At 38.3% G+C, this 21237-nt stretch overlaps 1 protein-coding gene across 1 annotated transcript; it reads left to right on the forward strand.

Annotated features, from left to right (window-relative positions):
• Positions 1-715: 715 nt before the first annotated feature.
• On the forward strand, positions 716-20524 carry LOC134571258 (putative methyltransferase DDB_G0268948). Its single transcript, XM_063429431.1, has 8 exons — positions 716-782; positions 5301-5373; positions 12694-12804; positions 16066-16226; positions 16349-16562; positions 17098-17198; positions 18314-18451; positions 20410-20524. Exons 2-8 carry the CDS (start codon positions 5302-5304, stop codon positions 20498-20500), a joined length of 888 nt encoding a protein of 295 aa, XP_063285501.1. The 5' UTR covers positions 716-782; position 5301; the 3' UTR covers positions 20501-20524.
• Positions 20525-21237: the final 713 nt, after the last annotated feature.

Consider the following 21237-nt stretch of genomic DNA (forward strand, 5'->3'; position numbering starts at 1 on the left):
TGACTGGCTCAGTCATGTCAAGCCCAACTTAGTTCACAAATATAAACTAACTTGTATATACATTCACTGTACTTACATTAACTACAACCCTCATTGGACTAATCAGCTAACAAAGGTTTACTTTGGTTTAGTTAAACTAATTACGGGTTGTTGGTTGGCTTCTCATACACGTGTTAGCTTGAATTGTCCACTGTTATGGTCCTTGTAGGTTCTTGTTGATACTGATACTAGTTACCTATGCAAATTTTTGTTGGGGTTTTCTTCAATATTTATACTTTTCCGATTCCCAACCCTTTCTACTCTATTATTTCCCCTATATAAGTTGGTTTGTCAACTATGTTCATCACTACATTCATCTGTCTCCGGGCTATCCCATTATTTTCAGGCAACAGGGGCTTATACATGTGACAGGTTCACAATTCACTTACTTTCCAGAGTTTCTGCATTATTAAAATTTTGCCATATGCCTTAATGCTAGTAATTTAAGTTTGACGTCATATGCTGGTATTTTCATATTCATGCCACCTGGTTTAGTCTAAGTTCCTGGTTTAGTCTAAGTTGCTTGTGTTACCCCTCAATTGTTTGCAAGGTATAAATTGGTTGTCACTTACCTGTTTACAGCTATTTCCTTAGCCCTCGTAGGGCTCACGTGTCTGGCAGATTCCGCTATTTCAATGTACACGGTATAACAACTCTAGGTTCTAAGGTATTTCAAGTTGTGCCGTTAGTGGTCTCCCAGCAATTGCTGTCACCAAGTCTTTCCAATGCTATTCACATCAAAGGTAAGTGGTACTTCATTACATAATGTACCAACTATTATGTCTCTGGTTGTGTTCACTACTTTTTTTTGCCACCTTCAATTTAGGCTATATCACTATACCATCAATTTACGCTTGACTGGCATCTAACATCACATGTTTCTCTACTTTCCAACAAAGCCAGTTCATTTCATCCTATCCAATCAGACTATACTTAAGGGTATCCAAAATATGTCTAATTTGCTAGATTCAGCCCCTTTCTAATCCCTAACTAATTCTGAAACCGCTATTTACCTGGCTTTTACAACTTCCTGAGGCTACAAGTATTCACCATCAGTGGCCAACACAATGCACAAGGTTGCCTTCGAAGCTCCTACCTAATTAAACATCAGGATCGTTGCATATTGACTCTACCCATGACCAAAACGAGTCAATTGGGTCAACCTGTCCACATTCCATACTTTCCCATGAATAATATAGGGGACAGTGAAGGTCTTCGATTCCTAACTCCTCACCGTACCGAATATGGGGACTATTCTCACTACCTCTAAGTTCATGTTATATGTACAGTTATTGTTAATAAGGCTCAGTATGAACCCTAGCCTTTATTCAGGACACTCATTTAGGATAGGGGCTGCATCCCTGGCATCGAGCCAGAATGTTCCAGTCCATGTCATTAAAACTCTAGGTCACTGGAAGTGATCAGCATATACAACATATATACCCCAACCAGTACAAGAAATACAAAGGGCATTCGTTAAAATGTCATCTTTATGTATTATGTTGTATTATGTTCTTTACTCAATAAATGTTTTTTTTTTTTTTTTTAGTATGATATGTATTACTTTTTGCCTGCTTTTCTTACTGGCCTACAGCATATGTAGGTTTCGGCACAACTCAACTGACTTTTTCCTATCACAGGTTTACTAACAACAATCTTACTTCATATCATAATCAATGTTGCCCCGAACACAAATATAAATATATTAAAAACAAAGAGAACGTTACCTGCACTCTGGCCTAAATCCCTATGTACATTTAAACAAAATGGAGGCTCTTTAGTTTTATTCCAATGTCCATTTGAATATATAAGCTCACCTGCCACGTCAAGGCAACCCTCAAGAGGTGAGTCCTACTCTAGCCATTATATTTGCTGATATCAGCCAAGAATCTCCAATAAGACAGTATTTTATAAACCCTTTCACATTTAAGCCTTTATAGGGCTTCTACACATGCAATAAACTTTGCTGGTATCAGACATTGTGTAAACATCTCTAATGAGACATGAATGGGTATTTTATAAACCCCTACATACCCTGAATAGGGCTATAACATATAAATCACCTTGCCGGTATCAGCTAAAAGGCAAATTTATCTGTTGAGACAGAAAGGGGTGCTGCCCCTACATACTTATAAACTCTTAATAAGACAAACATGGGGTGACTGGCAGCAATGCAACATAGCTGTGTGATACAAACATCATATACAAACACAAATATAAAGCACCTCGCTTACAGCAGCAGTAGCTTAGTATCCAACAGCTCAAAATACATAGTAAAAACAAAGAGAATGTTACCTGCGCTCTGGCCTAAATCCCTATGTACATTTAAAACAATAATAATAAAAAACAAAAAAAAAAAAAAAAAAAAAATATATATATATATATATATATATATATATATATATATATATATAGAAGATACAATACCTTGCACCCTGGCTTCAAAATTACATGGCTGGGTGCACTACCAGGGCTCCAATATCCAAGTTAATTTGAAATCCCCTATAAAAGGGCTGCCAATCCTCTCTCACCTTACCGTTGATGGTCTGGCTAGTCACCCCTCCCACCACTCCCTCTATTTCTCTATTTATATCACCCTCTAAGGTGGGCCCACTTTTATTACAGGCCTACTGCTTTGTCGGTTCCGGCACACCACAACCGACTAGTGTAAAGTTATATATGTTATGGTTATAATATGCTAGTTTTTTACGGCTATATTGCCCCGACTACAAATATATATGTATATATATATATATATATATATATATATATATATATATATATATATGTAACAAAATACACTTATTAAACGAATTAAATTCGTTATATATTTATCTATATATAAATAAATAAAAATAATTGCAAATATATACATATATACATATATATAATTACTTAAATAATTACATAAGTAAACATGTAGAATTTAAATACATATGTATATATATATTGAAATTCTACTTGTATATTTATGTAATATTTTAACATCATTATGGCAGAACGGCCAGCAAATTTAATTTGCAAACCCTATATTTAGCTCTGTAACTTTCCAAAACACCCTAAAACCTGTACAAGTACTGTTGCACTCAGGAGACTTCACTGAACACAAAGATGAGTGTTTCAAGACAGTAAAATGTATCACAATTATGATATCATCAGTGAGAATGCTTGACTGCTGACTCCTTCGATCACCAAATACCATTACCCTTCCATTCCAAATAAGTAACGCAACACCATGTTAAGTGGGTAAGGGCAACGGCCACAGCTTTATTTAAACCAGCATAACCAAATACTGTCAGCTGCTGGTTTTACCCAGCAGACAGGTACACTTTAAACTTCTTCCAGAGCCTCTTCAGCCTGTCCTTCGTCATCAACCAAATTCAGGCTGCGACTCCCCAAGCCTGTCATTTACCACACTTGCTGGCGCAGGAAACCCGCAGCTGTGACAAAATGAGAACAAAGAAAACACAACACAAAACAACAATTCCAGAACAGAACAGTTGGGGAGGGTGGGTGGGGAAAGACACTGCCAGGCTCCCTCAGCATTGTTCACCAGTAGACTGGTAATTTTTGCCAGAATTCCATGCTTTCAACTGTAAAACCAACTGTATCCTTGTTGCTATGCCAACCCCTCAGGGCAGCAGTCATGCTCCCTCCTCCCTATTCGCTCCGGGGGTTGGCCTGTTTTTGCTAGCAACTAATATGAATGCTAACTTTGGCCAAAATTTGTGACTAGGAGCCTACGAAAAAAGATTGGACATACCCATTTTGAATTCCCTGGGTTGTCTACTTTTTCAAAAAGTTTTCTATGATGGGGGTAATTGTCATTGCTGGGCTACCATACGGTCTCAAAGGCAACATAACTAATTTAAAAAATGTAAATGTGCAAAAACAGAAATGGGCGAGTCTTATATTTGACCACTTAACTTTCCAAAACACCCTTAAACCTGTACATGGGGGGTACTGTTGTACTCTTGAGACATTACTGGGCACAAATATGGGTGTTTTAGAGCAGTAAAACATATAATGCTGATGAAATCATCAGTGAAAGGTCAGTTTATTTGTGAAAAATGCAAAAAAACAAATATGATAGTTATTTTTGGCCAGTATTTGTGATGAAGTGGCTTTTTTCCCCTGGAAGAGCCAGCCCTTGGCGAAACGCGCATCAGGATTTCTGTTAGCAGTGGTTAGGCATATTATTATTGATGATGCTGCAGCTACTTCGTCTAATTAAGACCAGCCACCACGCTTAGATTTATATTTGATCTATCATCATTTACTTCTTTTATTACTTTTTGTTGCTGGAGGGCACGTGGGATTAGGGATATTCTCTATTGATTGTGATTTACAGAGTGGGAGCTTGGGAGGCTGTTGGAGCATTAGCTCCCATTGGGAGATTTTTTTAAGGGGTGCCCTCGAAGGCACACTATGGCACATCAGATAGGAGTCCTTTTTTTCATTCTTCCCTCCCCTTGTCTACTTGCAGTTTGGTTATTTATTTATTTATTTTGACCTCCTGCTTTCCCTCCCTCCCTCTTTCTCAGCAACTTGTATGTTTAGGTCCCTGTTTTCATGGTAACTAGTACGTATTTTGGATCAGCTATCATTGGATTTTAACTTCAGGGGGAGATTGTTGTTGTACTTGTGAGACATCGCTGAACAAACATATGTGTTTTTCATTATAATAAAAGATAACAGTTTTATGACATTCACAGTTAAAATGCCATGCAGAACTTGAAAAATAAAAATCTTAATTTCTCAAAGTTTTTAACATTTTATACATATTAAATTATGTTTCATATATAAATACTCCTGAAAATTATATACTGTATAATAAGTGTGGTTGCACTTAATATGACAGAGGGGAATTATGGTTGAACAGACATATAGGGCAAATTCCCTTTTTTTGTTTACGTTTTGTAATTGACTCCACCCTTAAGGGGTTAACCACTAGATGATATCAGAAACGTAAACAAAATTAAACAGATCTTACAAAGCCTAAATTTTTTTTTAAAAATGACATGTCTTTTCAGAGCATTTTGCCTTAGTGTCTAGAAAAGAATGAAATTATGTAGTAAAAAAGCTATTTCTATTGGTGTTTTTTCCTTTTCCAGTCTTTATAAAACATTCATTGGAGATGCTAAATATCTCTACAAAGCATGACTTACATAATACAAGTGAATTTAATTGACATGGTAATTGACAGTTTGACTGTTTAATTGAGATAGTAACTGGTTTTTCCAGCCTTTGTCAATATAAAGAATGCTGCTAGCGGCCACATATAAAGCAGCAGACTTGCTTTGTGGAAATTACTCCTCCACCAAGATCACACAGGTAAGCCAGAATCTTTTGCTATGTTTAGTGCAATACTGTTACTATTTGATGGCTCGAATTTATAGGGATGCTCTAGTCACCAAAACAACTTGAACTTAATGAATCAGGTTTGGTGTATAAATCATGCTCCTGCAGTCTCACTGTTCAATTCACTGCCATTTAGGAGTTAAATAATTTTGTTTATACAGCCATAGTCACACCTCCCCGCATGTGACTTACACATCCTTCCTAAACACTTCTTGTAAAGAGTCATCTAATGTTTACATTCCTTTTATTTAAAATTATGTTAAATTCAGAATTTCTCATCTTTTCACTCTAAATACCCCATCCCCTTTGGATGATCTCCTTTTAAATCTAGACTATTAGAAACAGCTGTCTAGTATACGATTGAGGTTCTATAATTGTGGCGTTTTCCTCTTTTTATGCTAGGCTCTCAGTAACTGTGCGGAAGTGTAAATTGCACAGTCATTTGGGAATCATTGCAAGCTAAAATTTTCTGAAACTTTAATGAAAATATAAGATGAATCTTTCATATTAATTATACATACTATGAATAATGTGCATATTTGAGTTTAATTATAAATCGAAGGCTATGGGCGTGAATCAGCTAATGTTTGTAACAATCCAAGTAGAATCATAATGTTGTTACAAAGTCTCTCCTGCGAACAAGATTTGATACTTTATAACCAAGTTACTATCTTTTTTTAAACATATCTCAACATCCTGTATGAACTCCAATTAATTTGCTAAACCTATTGAGATGTAGGAGTTCACACTTTATATCAAGGTCTCCTTTTATCTATTAGCTTACTATTTAAAATTGTGATTCCGGTTCCCTCCATTTTTAATCACTGTTTTCTTCACCTTTTGAATCACTTTGTGTTTTTTATGTCAGATCGTATCAACAATCTAATGTTATTTAATAAAGGTTGTTTTGTTTTATTAAATATTGCTTAATGAAAGATTAATGTTTTAAGACTTGATCTCCCCTGTCTGTTAGGTCATATCTTATTTTGTTGTTGTTGTAGTGTTGTAGTTTTGAATACAGATGTTTTATGGTGTGAGGGGCTATGTGATCGGGTCCCTTTTGGCTAGTAGGACATTCTGGTATGCCCTGTTATTTAATGCATGGCAAATTACTTTTTGCACCAAAACAATGCATTAAATGAAAATATCTAAATGCCAGTTGAGATCAGTTGGTATTGCAGTTTATGATGCCTCACAGTGGACTAATGTAGAGAAAGCCCTGATGCAAGTTTTTTGGGGCCCCCAGTGCAAGAGTGGACAAAATGTAGATCACCATCTGTCTTACAATTCCCACAATGCTATTCCAGCTTAGGATCTACCATTTGCAGGATTGTGTTTGTGTGCATATATAGGTGTATATGTGTATGTATATCATTTAAGTGTTTTAATACAGGGGGTGTGTTTGTAATGTTTGGGTTTTATTGCATTAGTGTGTTTGCATGTTGTGTTTGTATTTGCTTGGATATATATTTGCTTGGATATATGCACATACACACATACACCGCCACATGCATGCATATTTACACAGATATACATACACATTATTGCACAGAATATACACATATAAACACACTGATACATACACGCAAATTCATATACACACGGACATATGCACACACCCTGACATATACACACATGCAGATGCACACCCTGACACACAGACACACACAGATACACAACATTAAGCAAATGCACGCAGAGGTGTAACTAGAGGTGAAAATTGCCCCAGTCCCTCCATGTGTCTCATTCCCACCCAACCCCTTCATGTTTCTCATTTCCTCCCTTCAAAGCACCTCCATGTATCATTCCTTCCACAGCCCCTCCATGTGTCTCATCCCTCCAAAGCCCCTCCATGTGTCTCATTTACTCCCCCCCAAAGCCTATCCATATGTTCCATTCCCCCCCTCCATGTGTCCCATCCCCTCATCCCCCAAAGCCCCTCCATGTGTCCTATTACTTCCCCCTCAGTCATTCCATGTGTTCCATTCCATTACCCTAGCCCCTCCATGTGACTCTCCCCAACACCTCCATGTGTCCCATTCCCTTCCATCAGCTCCTCCATGTGTCCCATTCCCTTTCTCCCCCAACCCCCTACATTTGTCTCTCCGCCCTCCCCTCCTGTACCTGTTTCTTGCCGTGGTACCCGTCTGTCAGGAAGGGCTCTCTCAGTGAGCACTTCCTATCAGACCGCTCAGCCACACTACACACAGGCAGGAGGGGAGCAGCACAACACAGGTCTCCCCTCCTGACGCTAACCTAGCAACTGCAGCCAGCCCCAAATTTATGCCCTTAAGTTATACCAGTGGCCCACGGTTGCTGCTGCAGCCAGGTCCCCAGGAGTGCTGGGCCTGGTCACAGTGGCCACCCCTGCGACCATGGTAGGTATGCCACTGGATGCACACACACATGTACATGTATACATATACACAGATGCACACTCTGACACACACATACACACTGAGCTACATACTTACATAGATATACATACACATTAACACACAGATACACATATGTTTACACTGACACACTAAAACAGACACATAGATATACACACTAACACAAACACACTCACACACAGACTCAAGTGCACACACACTAACACATACACACACTGTGACACAGATACGCACACACACTCAATCGGAGTGCTCCTGTTCCTCATGCTGCCTGTGTGTGCCTCTTACCTACCCGTGTGGAGCTCTCTAAGAAGCTGGGAGGAAGTGATCGTCTGTCACTTCCTCCTGGCAGGAGCTATCAAAGGGGCCCGGTCAGACTCTTAATGGGCCACGCAACCCAACTGGGCCCATTTTAAGCAGAAAAGCGATATTACTCTTTCGGTGGTCCTAAGTGTATGGGCCACCCGATTGGCCCCCTGGGGTTAGTCTTACAATTAAAGGCCTGGAGATTTTCTGTCTCCTAAAAGAGAACATTTTTTGGGGTGTGGGAGGGGGTTGAGGGGGGAGGGTTTTGGTGCATATTAAATGCCTCTGTTTCTCGTATGCCTTAGGGCAGTGGTTCCCAACCCAGTCCTCAAGTACCCCCTAACAGTTTAGAATCTAGGGATTATCAAGTTGTGTCTAAGGTGATTTAGGAGAAGAAAAACAAACACTTTAGACACAACAGGTTAATCCATAAATACTGGACTGGTACTTGAGGACTGGGTTGGGAACCACTGCCTTAGATCATAACTGACTTTAATTGTTCTGGTATTTGTATTTTGGGTTACCCCCTTTATAGGTCCTTTCAGACCGCCATTTATCATTTTAGGATAACATATTTCTGTTCTGCAAAATGCATCAATTATATTCTTTTGCCTTATATATTTATTTTTTTAATGCTCAGCATTGATATGTTTTGCATTAACACAGTTCTCTATTAATTCCCTTTTGCCCTTTTATTTATAAATCAAAGAAATATAATTAATTTATTTACAGATTTTAAGACATCAAGAGGAATATCCAGAATTAAGGGTAAGTGAACATTAATTTTTACCTTTACTTTTCCGTAGACATAACTTTTATATTATATCCACCTCTGAGGAACAATAAATGTAAAGCAAATAGTCCTAAATAATTAATAAAACAAAATGGGAATTTTAAAATCTTTAAACAGTACAGCTTTGCGATATTAATTCAATCAGTTAAAGAGAAGTGAATCCTAAAGGCACAATTCAATTAACAGTCCGAGTAGAACACAGTAGTTCAGTCAGGGATTGAAAGTGTAATCCTTTAAACTGGTCCGGTCTCATAACTGTAACTGCAACAAAACAGAATATGAGAATTCTGATAGCGGACTAAAGTTTAGAGGAACTCAGTAGCTTGCCCTTCAGTAAATCCCTGCTCAAGTTTCAAAATATTTTTTGTTCACTTGTGCCATCACAGAGAAAACCAGTTCCAGGTATGATAACAGTAATTAAAGTCAGAATTTAGGGAAACCCACAATGGTCAAATAATAAGCCCGGTCATACATGAGCAGTCGTATTCTTGTGATGCTATTCTTTTTTTACTGATGAAGCAATGGGGCTCTCAAAAGGATTCTATAAGCATCAAAAAGATTTAGCATATTGTTGCAGTATTAGTATATATATATCATGCCCCTGCATTCTCATTGCTCAATTCTCTGCCATTTAGGAATTATATCACTTTTGTTTCTGTTTATGCAACTCCAGCTACACCTCCCCTGGTTATTACTGACACAACCTGCATTACAAAAGAGTAATATTTTCCATAAGACGTTAGCTTGCTTTAGACATTTTTATCTCCTGCTCTGTAAATCGAACTTTAATTACACACAGGGGGCTCCTGCAGGATATAGAAGGCTATTAACAGAGTAGGAAATACATTAAATTGAATGTGCAATTTAAACAATAGATCTCTGTTTACAGGAACTGTTAACGAAGGCTGTATAAGTCATGCAGTGTGGTGTGACTAGGGATGCTTAAACAAAGTGATTTAACAGGCAGAAAACTAACTAAGGACGCATGACGGAAAATTTCCGTAAATGTAATAAAGTTAACCCCAGATGGCCGCGATCGCTGGGTTAACGCTCCTCTGATCCTCCAATCTGACAGCCTGTCAGAGTGAGCATATGTGCTGCAGGGACTTCTGATCTGCCTCCGTGCTTCCGCGTCCAGTGTGATCTTTTCCCTGTGTGAAAAAAATAAAGTTAGTTTCAAATCCAACCCCCCCTTTACCAATTTTAAATAAAAATGATCCCCTTCACTGCCAATTGATCACTGACTTCAGTAATCAATTGGCAGGGACTACATTTTACTGTGATTAACCTTCAGGGGTTAAATTTATTTTATTAATTAATTTAAATATTTTAAATATATATTTAGCTAGCTGGGGTGGGTGGACGTTAGTGCTGAACTGGGAAATTTGGTGTTAGGCTAGCTAAGGGTTAACGTTAAAGAACGTTTTTTAAAAAACTTTCAAAGTTTACATTTTTTTTTAAAAGTTTGAATAATGTTTCAAAAAAGTAAAAATTAACCCCTTCCCTGCCAGTTGATCACTGCCTACAGTGATCAAAATGCAGATTACATTATTATAGTATGATCTGATTTTTTTTAAAACCCTGAGGGTTAACTTTTATTTTTTTTAACCCTCAGGGGTTCAATTTATTTTATTAATTAATTAAAATATTTTTCAATTATATATTTGTTTGCTAGCCGGGGTGGGAGTTATGGGAAATTGGGGCATTTACTATAAGTGCTGCTTACTGCTAGTTAGGGGTTAACGGTAAAAAAAAAGTTTATACAAATTTTAAAAGTGTAAAAAAGTTTTACGAAAGTTGTAAAAAGTAAAAATAGTTTTAAAGAGTAAAAAAAAAATACATTAAAAATGCCTACCGCTACACCTGGAACAAACTAGTGAAAAAATTATCCCATGCTAAGTTTCAAAATATGCCTTTTGAAATACCTCATGGTGTATTCTTTAAAAAATGGTATGCGGTGGTGGGGAAGTGTGAATAAGCAACCAGCTAAACTACTCTGAAATGGAACATGGACACAGCATAAAACTTCAAAGTTAGAAGAAAAACTGAATGGCTGTGTCTCAAATGTGCCCCTTCAACATCCACATATACCTGGCAAAGATACATATGGTGGTATTGTTGTACTCAGACAACATAGCTGAGCAACATATTAAATATTTTACAGCCATAGCACACATAAGATTTGCAAAATATACTGTGCAAACTCACTTTGTCTGTCAAAAAGGCAGAAAAATACTTATTACCACTTCACTTGGTACATGCTAGCGGAAAAATTATCCCACGCTAAGGTTCAAAATATGCCTTTTAATATACTCTAGGAGGTCTTCTTTAAGAAATGGTATGCCAATATGGAATAGTTGGAATATTTAGTCTGCTTAAATACTGCTAAAAGGGACCTGGACACAGCGTAAAAATTCAAAGTTTGAAAAAAACTGTAATTGCTGTGTCTCAAATGTGCCCCTTTAATGTCCACATATACCTAGCAAAGGTACATACGGGGGTATTGCTGTACTCAGATAATATAGCTGAGCAACATATGAAGTATTATACAGTCGTAGCACACATAAGGTTTGCAGAATATAATGTGCAAACTCACTTTGTGAGTCAAAAAATCAGAAAAAAATGCTCCCACGCTAAGGTTCAAAATATGCCTTTTGAAATACCCTAGGATGTCTTCTTTAAGAAATGGTATGCCTTTAAGGTGTAGCTGGAATATGTAGCCTGCTCAAGTGCTCCAAAGTGGGACACAGACGCATCAAAACCCTCCATGAAAATTCACACTTAAAATCCTGAACTTGTCGTGTCTCTTTTACAGCACTGTAACTTTACAAAATAGTGTCTAGGTCATTCATTGGGCATATTGTTTTACTCAGATGATGTAACTGCATAATTTTAGGGATTTTATGACAGTGGTACATATCAAGCGTAAGAAATACTCTGCCAAAATGCAACATGTAAAAAAAATTTCCCCCTCACTACAAACATTGTAATAAATTGATGAAAAAATGGTGACAAGTTAAGGCACAATATAAGATACCATGGGGTGTCTGCTTTATCAAATGGAAGCCCTTTGAGGGCTTATTTGAGCAGTCAAAAAACTATAATACCCCAATTGTATACCCCAATACTCTAATTCTAAAATATACATTCCTTTGTGATGTTCAGCAGCCATTGAAGATGTGAGAATCAAAGAGTCATCCTAAAACTATTGAGGTTTTGTTTATTAATATAATTTTTAATATTAACAGGGTTATAAAGTGGGAATTGTTGTGAATTTAAAGTGAATTCAAAAGTTTAGGCTACAATAGTTTAAATGAAAATATAGCTAAACTGGAAAAAAATTTCAAGCTTGGCTAATGTAGTCTAACATTTTACTTCTTCTTCGAATTCTCTGATTTCCTAACAATCCATACTTTAGTGAATTACCCTGCAATGTTATTAATACAAATCCATTGATTCTGTAAAGCACCATTCTACTTATCCACTTTGTGGATTATTTAGGAGTGGAATCAGTCCTTCAACAACAGATTGACAACTATGTATTAGTTAAAATGCTCTTACATCAATAGTGACCAAACCATAGATCCCCAGAAATGTTAAAAATACAACCTCCATGAGGTGTTGCCATTCTAGGGGCTATCAAAACATCATACAAATTGTAGTTTTACAATATCTGGGCATTTACATTTTAGGCCCCATGATTGTACATCATGTATAGGAAATGTGGTTATATTTTAGTGTTTATGGAGTTAAATAGGGAAAAACAATTGAACATTTTCTCTACCAAATTCCATTCAGATGACTGATCATTTATTTAAAAGCAAGGCCTTCTCATCCGTGTACCAGCAGTATATGGTTCCTGTGTCCAGTGACGTCATGAATCTGATTTTCTCATATTTGAAGGAGAAGGTAACTTTACTCACTCACTGAACATTCCATTTTACAAGTAACAATGTGTAGTAGATGTTTGCTAACAATGTAATGGAATTTTCGCATTTCAGTTTTAATCTAGAATTTTCAATAATTGGTTTTGTATTGTATTTAACAATAATAATTATTATTTTCTTCATTTTATTGGCACAATACAGGAGTAGTGGCATAATGATATAGTGAAGACAGAATGGATTTTCTTGAATAAGTATTCTCATGACATAATTTTACTCTCTGGAGTGGGTGCAGGTGTTTAAAATTGCCAGCCAATCACTTCACTTTCACTTCATCAACCCAGTATTCCTGTAATATTTTGTAATTGTCACTTCACTTATTATTAAATTTCCCCATTTCTATAATGTTGTAAAGAACTGTGTAATAAGTTGGCACTATATAAATGCTAATAATAATAATATTAATAATAATTGGGAACAGTGGGATGGAGAGGTGGAAAGAAATAGTACCATCTCATTTACCACAGTGTCACCATCTCCAGACTTCAGTTACTAATTATGAGAGAGATAGGGAGAAATGACACTTGCGTATAGATATGTCAGACACAGGGCCTCTGGGATAGGAAATGTATGACGTTGCATTTTCTCTACCTTTACAATTACTATCCATATAACTGTTCTCTGAAAGACCATGTTGCACAGAATGAAGATCTAAACTGGTGGAGTAAGGAAGAGGCTAAAATTGGAATGGTTCATCCAGTTCTGTTCTGGTTTCAAGCCCCAGTCATATTTGGAAAAGGGCAACAAGCTAATTTTCTAGCAATGTTGTAATCCTGAGAGTCCTGGTTTGTATCCAACATAACTGATCTCATGTTTGTCTCCTGAAAAATAGTGTTTGGTGATCTTATTTTACTTTTTATACATCTCAGTTTTTTCTACTTGGCATCTTATGCTGTACTTTAAAACAGCATCCGAGGCTTAACATTGGTGATTTTTTTATAGTGGGTTTAGTTTTATGTCTAACATTTTAATAGAAATATTAGACTAAGAGAACTGGAAGCACAAAATGGTTCAGCGTAAAACTGGTTTACATCACTCAGGGCTCCATAATCTACAATCACCTGTAAAAGTTGTGTTAAAGAACCCTCATAGTACATATTGTTTAACAGTTTTAATAATAACAAAAAGAAATGGAGGAAATAAAAGTTCAAACATCTAAATAATTTTAAGTAGTGTACAACATTAAAATCTATAAATCAAAAAAAAAACTAATTTTTGGGGGGGCGGGGCCGGACAGCCAAGATGGCAGGTCGCACATTCTAGGAGCTCCTGCAACGACAGGCAAAAGAGAGCTGCTAGCAAGCGACCCCAGAGAGCCAGCGGCAAACGGTGTCCGGGTACAAGCACAGCACGACATGAGCAACAGAATGGTACCGGCCCGGCACCGGTGTGCCGCAGAAAAACCTGTTCCGGCCATGCGGCCTAAATCAGGGAAAAGCCTGGGGCCCAAGGAAAGCGGCCGATCTCCCAGCACGGGACGAGCTCCCAGGAGAGAGCAAGCCACAGCCCTGCTACCCCCCCCTCTGGACCGGCGGGGGATATCCCGGTCCTCGCAGGGGACAAATAGCCCTGCAAATCCAACTGCCCAGGCGACACAACCTCTGTCCAAACGGGACCACCAGGGCCCAGCTAAAATGGCGGCGCAGAAGACGAACAAAACAAGGCGCACGATCTCCAAGCCACCTAAACACACACTGGTGTTCTTCGACCAGCTCTGCGCCTACCTCTGGACGAAGTGTGGGGCCAGGAGACAGCCCTTCAAACTGGAGATGAAAGCGGTGATGGCGTGGATCCGCCCGACAGTCCGGCGCTGCCTACGGGGATATCCCCCATGGGGCCCCAGAACAGCCTCCCGACAGCAACGAAGCCAGGGAGCTGAATGGCGGGAGAAGGCGCAAAGTCCCTCGGACGACTGTTCACACGCCCTCACGCTCCAGAGCGGGACCTACCGGAATGCCCGACCTGCCCACCGTCCAGCAGTCCCAGCATTAGTCGCCCTGCAAAGCACATCACAACATGGAGGTACCGGCAGGACCCACAGCGACATTAAGCACACTGCAACGGGGTCGGGGACCGACGGACGCAACCAGCGGAGAGCCTTTCTACCACCATCCAGAGCGAGAGTACGGAGGGGGCAACTGCCATGCTGCAACAGCAAAGTCACCATTACCTCTCCAAACAAACGGGCTCCCACCGGGCAGGACTACCCCAAGCTGGACAATTCTATACACCCGGTGGGCATAGGCTGAAAGGGACATCCTAAAAAGTGAGTGGTGCTGGACTCTGGCCCCTACAACATGCACCCCCAGGGACATTGTCACAGCTGGTAAAGACCTGCAGCTCAGGTTACCCCCCTTTCAGTAGGCACCCTTATACAGAAGGAGCCATCCTAACCCTGGGTACCACCAGACGGTACCTCTAAGCATTGCCTCCCCAACATGAGCGACCGTTTTATTTCACTTACATTTCTGTGTTCAACATTTAGTTAATTATCTTGCAGAACTTATTATATTCACTGTAACTTTAATTTAATGACTTCTAATTATAAGTGACTCTTCCATGTGTTACAGCTAGACCTAGCCTGCACAAATCAGGGCATATGTTGTTTTCTGGTAACCAATGTAACTCCAGCGAGGATATTTTCAGATATACCTGTTAGGATAAGCTTCCTTTTCCTCTCTACCTTAACGATATCTAACTACATGTGTCTCGACCATGTAATACAGCTAAACCTAGCCTGTACCAATCAGCTCATATGTTACTTTAGGGTACATATATTATTTTACGGTAACCACAGCAACTCTAGCGAGGATATATTCAGCTATACCTGTTACAATAAGCTACCTTTTCATCATTATTTTAGTGACTGATAACTATATGTGACTCACCCATGTGTTATAGCTTGACCTAGCCTGTACCAATCAGATCGTATATTATTTTAAGATAACCACAGCAACTCTAGCGAGGATATATTCAGATATAACGGTTATAATAAGCTACTGCTTAATTTTTTTATTTCATTGACTTCACTGTTTAGCCAAGCGAATGTTTAGTATAAATATACAAAAATGTGCAATTGCTCTTGCCACTGTTCAACCTAAGTACGTTCTTGGACACTCTGTTGTGGCGTATGACATTGTTATGTAAAACATGCACAACAAAAATAAAGAATTTAAAAAAAAAAAAAAAAAAAATCTATAAATCAAGCCTTTTTCCTGTTCTGCAGAAAAGTAAACCGTATGATACAGCAGTCGATGTTGGCTGCGGTACTGGGAGATATACAATGCCTCTAGCAAAAAGGTTCAAAAAGGTTATCGGTGTAGACATCAGTGAATCTCAGCTTGAGGAAGCCAAACAATTCTGTTCCTTGGAAAATGTAACTTTCCAGTAAGTACTTAAAATCCATTCATCATTATAACCTCCTACACTGAACAGCAGAGAGAAGATTTTATCCCTATACACCAGATTCACTAAATAACTTTGTGTATGTATTGTGATGTCTCTTGTAGGGTGGCTGCTGCTGAGAACTTACCCCTAGATGATGCATCTGTGGACCTTGTAAATGCAGGACTTGCTGCTCATTGGTTCAACGTGGAGAAATTTGTGCATGAAGCAGTTCGAGTTTTAAAGCCCAACGGCTGTCTGGCAGTTCATGCTTTTGTTCCAATTTTTAAATTACAAGATGGCAATAACGATGCAGCGCTAAATGTTGTTATGAAGCAGGTAAAAAAACTAAATAGCTTTCAGTAAATATTCCATTGCAACTTGATGGGTACATGGTTCTGTTCTAGCAATTATAGAGCTTTCTGTGTTACTCTACTTCACCTACATGATCCCACAGTCAATACTACTTTTATGCCAGACCACATGTATACACATAGAAACTGATAGAGGAGACATGGGATATTTGGGATAACCTGGAGCAGGGCAAATGAGCCTAACAAAACTTTGACCAAATATAGGAAACTGTGGTAAAGAATATTCTCCAGAATTCAGGACAGTCTCCATTGAAGACAGTTCCTTGTTCAGTCTCAGCAGTAATTCCTCAAATGCCTAGGAAAAAAACACCTGAACTAAAGCATATAATTGTGCCTGACTTGTAAAGTGCTTATGGTGTTTCAACAGACCTTTGAAAACAGTGTGAATTTCCATGTGCTTGTTGTGTGTGTGATAGTAGGTTGTTTTTCTTTGTTTTTTTCCTCTCTCACAATAAGTAGTTTAAGATCATCCTCAGCTGACTAAACTATTTCCTTTGCAGTGTTTAGACAAAATATCAGAATTCAAGTACGAAAACAACAATATTATGCATCACCAGTATGAAGAGGTGTTCAATGCTATACCATTAAAAGACAAGAAGTGGTAAGTACATCTGTTATCTCAAGCTGCTGTAAATATTTTCTTTTCCTTAAAATGCCTAGAAAAATGTTTTTTGTAGTTAACATTCAGCACTCCCTGACATTGCCTAATTATTTTACATTAACACACATTTTACATAGGACAAAAGTAAAATGATAGCACATTTACATCCATTGCACCCCAACCCAAAACCCGCCTGATTTAAGTACTTTAGAATGAACAGCTCCATTAATCCAATAAAGGGACACTGTAGGCAACCAGACCACTTCTGCTCATTGTGTCTTAACCCAGTGTCTTAACTCTGAAAAGGTAATTTAGCAATTTTCAATAAACTGCAAGAATTACCTGCTAGTGTTAACTCCTCCTCTTGTGGCTGTCTACCAGACAGCCAGTAGAGGGACTTCTGGGTGGTTAGGCAACTTTTCGGCACCAAACTGATGCTGGACATCTTCACGCTATGCATGAGGACTTCCAACATCACCGTAATCCTTATAGGAAAGCATTGCATAATGCTTTTCTATAGTGAAATCCTAATGCGAGCGCAGTCATTGCCACTCATGCGCATTAGGTCTGTCCAGCTGGCTGATATCTGCAGGGTAGGAGTGAAGACGGACTAACATAAAGTAGTGACATCCATGAGAATGTATATAAGTTTCTATTTTAGAAAAAAAAAAAAAAATATATATATATATATATATATATATATTCCTATACATGGGCATATCACATGTTGCGATTCTTGTGAATAATGCAGCTTTTATTATATTGATGAATTTTACACATGAGCAAATAACAGTTAAAAAATGGGGTAGTTTCACTGTAAAAATATTTTGACTTCTTAATAAAAACATAATTTGAATGCATATTGGTCTCCTATGCTTGCAGGGGTCATTGATGCTTATAACTGGTACACTTTTAAAATCTTATGACTTTCATGATTTTGTATCAAGGTATTTGTAGTTCCCATTCACTTGCTATATTTGACTGTCCCCTTTAAGATTTAAACTACAAAAATCCAAATGAATGGTCCATGAGGTATCTAGAACCATGTACCCATACCCAGACACCACTTTGTATGGTACATGACAGTCCTTATAAATACATGTTTTATCTTACAGGGTTACAGACATCCCCGTTGTATTTGAAATGTCTGTTGAAGAAATAATAGGATTTTTTCAGTCTATATACATGTATCAAGAATTCCTGAAACATGATAAAAATGAAGCCATCAGATTCCTGGTGCATCTTGAACAGAGGTGATGTATACAGAGTAGAATTGTGATGTATACAGAGTAGAATTGTGATGTATAGAGAGTAGAGTTGTGCACAGTGGGAAAAATTCACTCTAGCCAAAAATAAAACTTTTTTTTACCCCAAAATATTTCATTTAGTTCAGGACCTCACGCTCAAAAATTTGACTGATGGGCCAATCAGTGTAGTGCAAAGTATATACACAATAGAAATACTATCTATATGAATTTCAGTACATTGATTGGTGCATTTTCCCAACGATTTGGTACAAGAGACCAAAAAAATTACAAAATAAAGGGGGGGGGGGGGGGGGGAGCAGCAGTTTAACTCCCCCGCCCCCCCCCCCCCCCCCCGCAAAAAAAACAAAAAACGACATTGTGTGTGTGTGTGTGTATATATGAAACCAGGGGGCTTTATTCATCTGAATATGCATAAATGGGGTGCTGCTGGGAAAATTCATACAATGCACAAGATCCAGCGCACTCACTCATCTACTCTCTATATATAAATATATATATATATACAGGTGCCTCATTCCAGAGCCCTATTTAGCCTTGCACTGCAGAGCAGATTTCTCCCCCCCAAGCAAGTGGGTTACTCTCATAAGAGCAGATGTTAGGTTGTTAGAGTAGGACCTGCCAAAGATGGGGTACATTGACGTTGAGGCAGACTTATGCAATGCATGATCATATGTTTTAAAAAAAAAAAAAAAAACTAATAAAATCTGTGAGCTTTGAAGTTGCTGTTTAGTGAATGAGCGAGTGTGCGGGATCTTGTGTAATATATATAATTTTTATAAAAAATTTTTGCACCATGGGTAGAATTAAACATGTTTGGCCTTTGTAAACCCACATGGTGGTGATATATAATTTGGTTGAACAGAGAATGCACAAGTCTAATATACATTTCTTAATCAAACATTTATATAGGTAATATAGTGACCACAAACTGTCCTCTATCAAAATACTAACTTAAAAAGTATAAAAGTTATTTTCACTTAGATTTCCTAATTCTCTAAAAATTCTCACTTTAGTATATAATCTGACAATAATTTGGGGCTTCTAAAAGAGGTGGAATTTAGGATACAACAGAGTGTTTTGCAACAAAAACAGAGAATATGAGAACACTGAGAATGGGCAGATCCCACCCATAAGGGCAGTCAAGAACCAAAATACCGTCAAGTTTCTTTGCACAAGTGATAAAGCAACCCCGGCAGTGGTGTATTTTGGATTTGTGCTGCCCTAGGCACGACTAAATTCGGACACCCCCAAAATCTAAATTTTGCCCCCGCAATTCGTGTCAAGGTCACTTTTTTTTAACTGACAGACACATGCCCTCATTGATACATGCACTGATATACACTCACTGACAGATACACAGTCATTGGCACACGCATACAGTCACTGGCACACACTGTTTATCCAACACGCACTTTCACTGACTGACACACTCTGACACACCCACTCACTGACATGCACACACTCTCAGATACACATAAAATGACATACACACACTGACACACACACACTGACACACACTCACAGGCACACCCATTCTCACTGAAACACACACACACTTTCACTCGCTCACAGACACACACTGACAGCTATACTCAATAACAGTAAGGTGGACAGCCCCAGAACACGAGGCATACAAGGCATTTGTCTGGGAGCCTGGGGTGGCGTTTTTTGGTGCCCCCCTGAAAGTGTCGCTCTAGGCAAATGCCTCGTTTGCCTTGTGGTAAATACATCCCTGAACCCCGGGACACTGGGGAGGTATGCATATACCAGACAAGGACAGACTGGGACTAATCTGGGTTTTTGGCTCATTGAAAGGCAATTCACATTAAAATGTTATATGTAACCTTTATATAACTGTCACTATGCATGTGTTTGTAGCTTGCAATGATTTGTATGAAAGCATGTTTGTTTTTCATTATGCTGACCCATATCTCCCTCTACAGGTTTCGTGACATTCTAGGAGATGGATATGAGTCAGCCCTCATTAAGGTCCATATCAAACACTATTGTGTCCTAGCCTGCAAATCATCATGAGTCTGGAGAAATAATGGACTGGGGAAGAGATAGTGTAGCATGTGTCAATACTTTCCTCTTGTATTCAAAATGTGTAACATATTTAAAGCTCAACAGCAGAACAAGGAACATTTAGCAGATAAATACCATTATTTTCTGCCACATGATAATATTCCATCACACGATGGAAGAGCCAGGAATGAGGACACGTAAGCAGGAAGATTTCCAACTCTCCATATATATTTGTTTTTTGTCTCAACTGCCACATTCAAAAAATTCATTTATGGACACCAACCATCGGTAACATCCCTGTTGCTTTTGTAAAAGCTCTCATGTTTACCGCATATATAAAAGGTATGTTTAATGTCATAAAACTTACAATAAAATATATGTAATACATTACAATACGTTCATGTAATCTTTAAATAAAGAAAATATTGACCTTTGTTTGAAATGCTATCCCTTATTAGATAAGTATATATAAAGAGTTATGTCTTTATTTAAAGGATAAAATAACAGCTGCCCTGGTCCCCATAATTTTCAGGGCCCACAGTTGCATTATCTCAGGCCTAGTTGTGTCAAAATTGCCCGGGGAGGCCTCAAGGGATCTTATAAATACAGAGTACATTGCTTGTTATCCTATCACTGTACACCAAGACAAATTACCCTGGAGCATACATCTTTATGGCTTTTGCATGTACAAAATGCTACACAAACCTGCATCCTTAGCCATGCCAACTTATGCCTGAAATACTTAA

Source organism: Pelobates fuscus, chromosome 8 (assembly GCF_036172605.1).
Source record: "Pelobates fuscus isolate aPelFus1 chromosome 8, aPelFus1.pri, whole genome shotgun sequence".
NCBI lineage: Eukaryota > Metazoa > Chordata > Amphibia > Anura > Pelobatidae > Pelobates > Pelobates fuscus.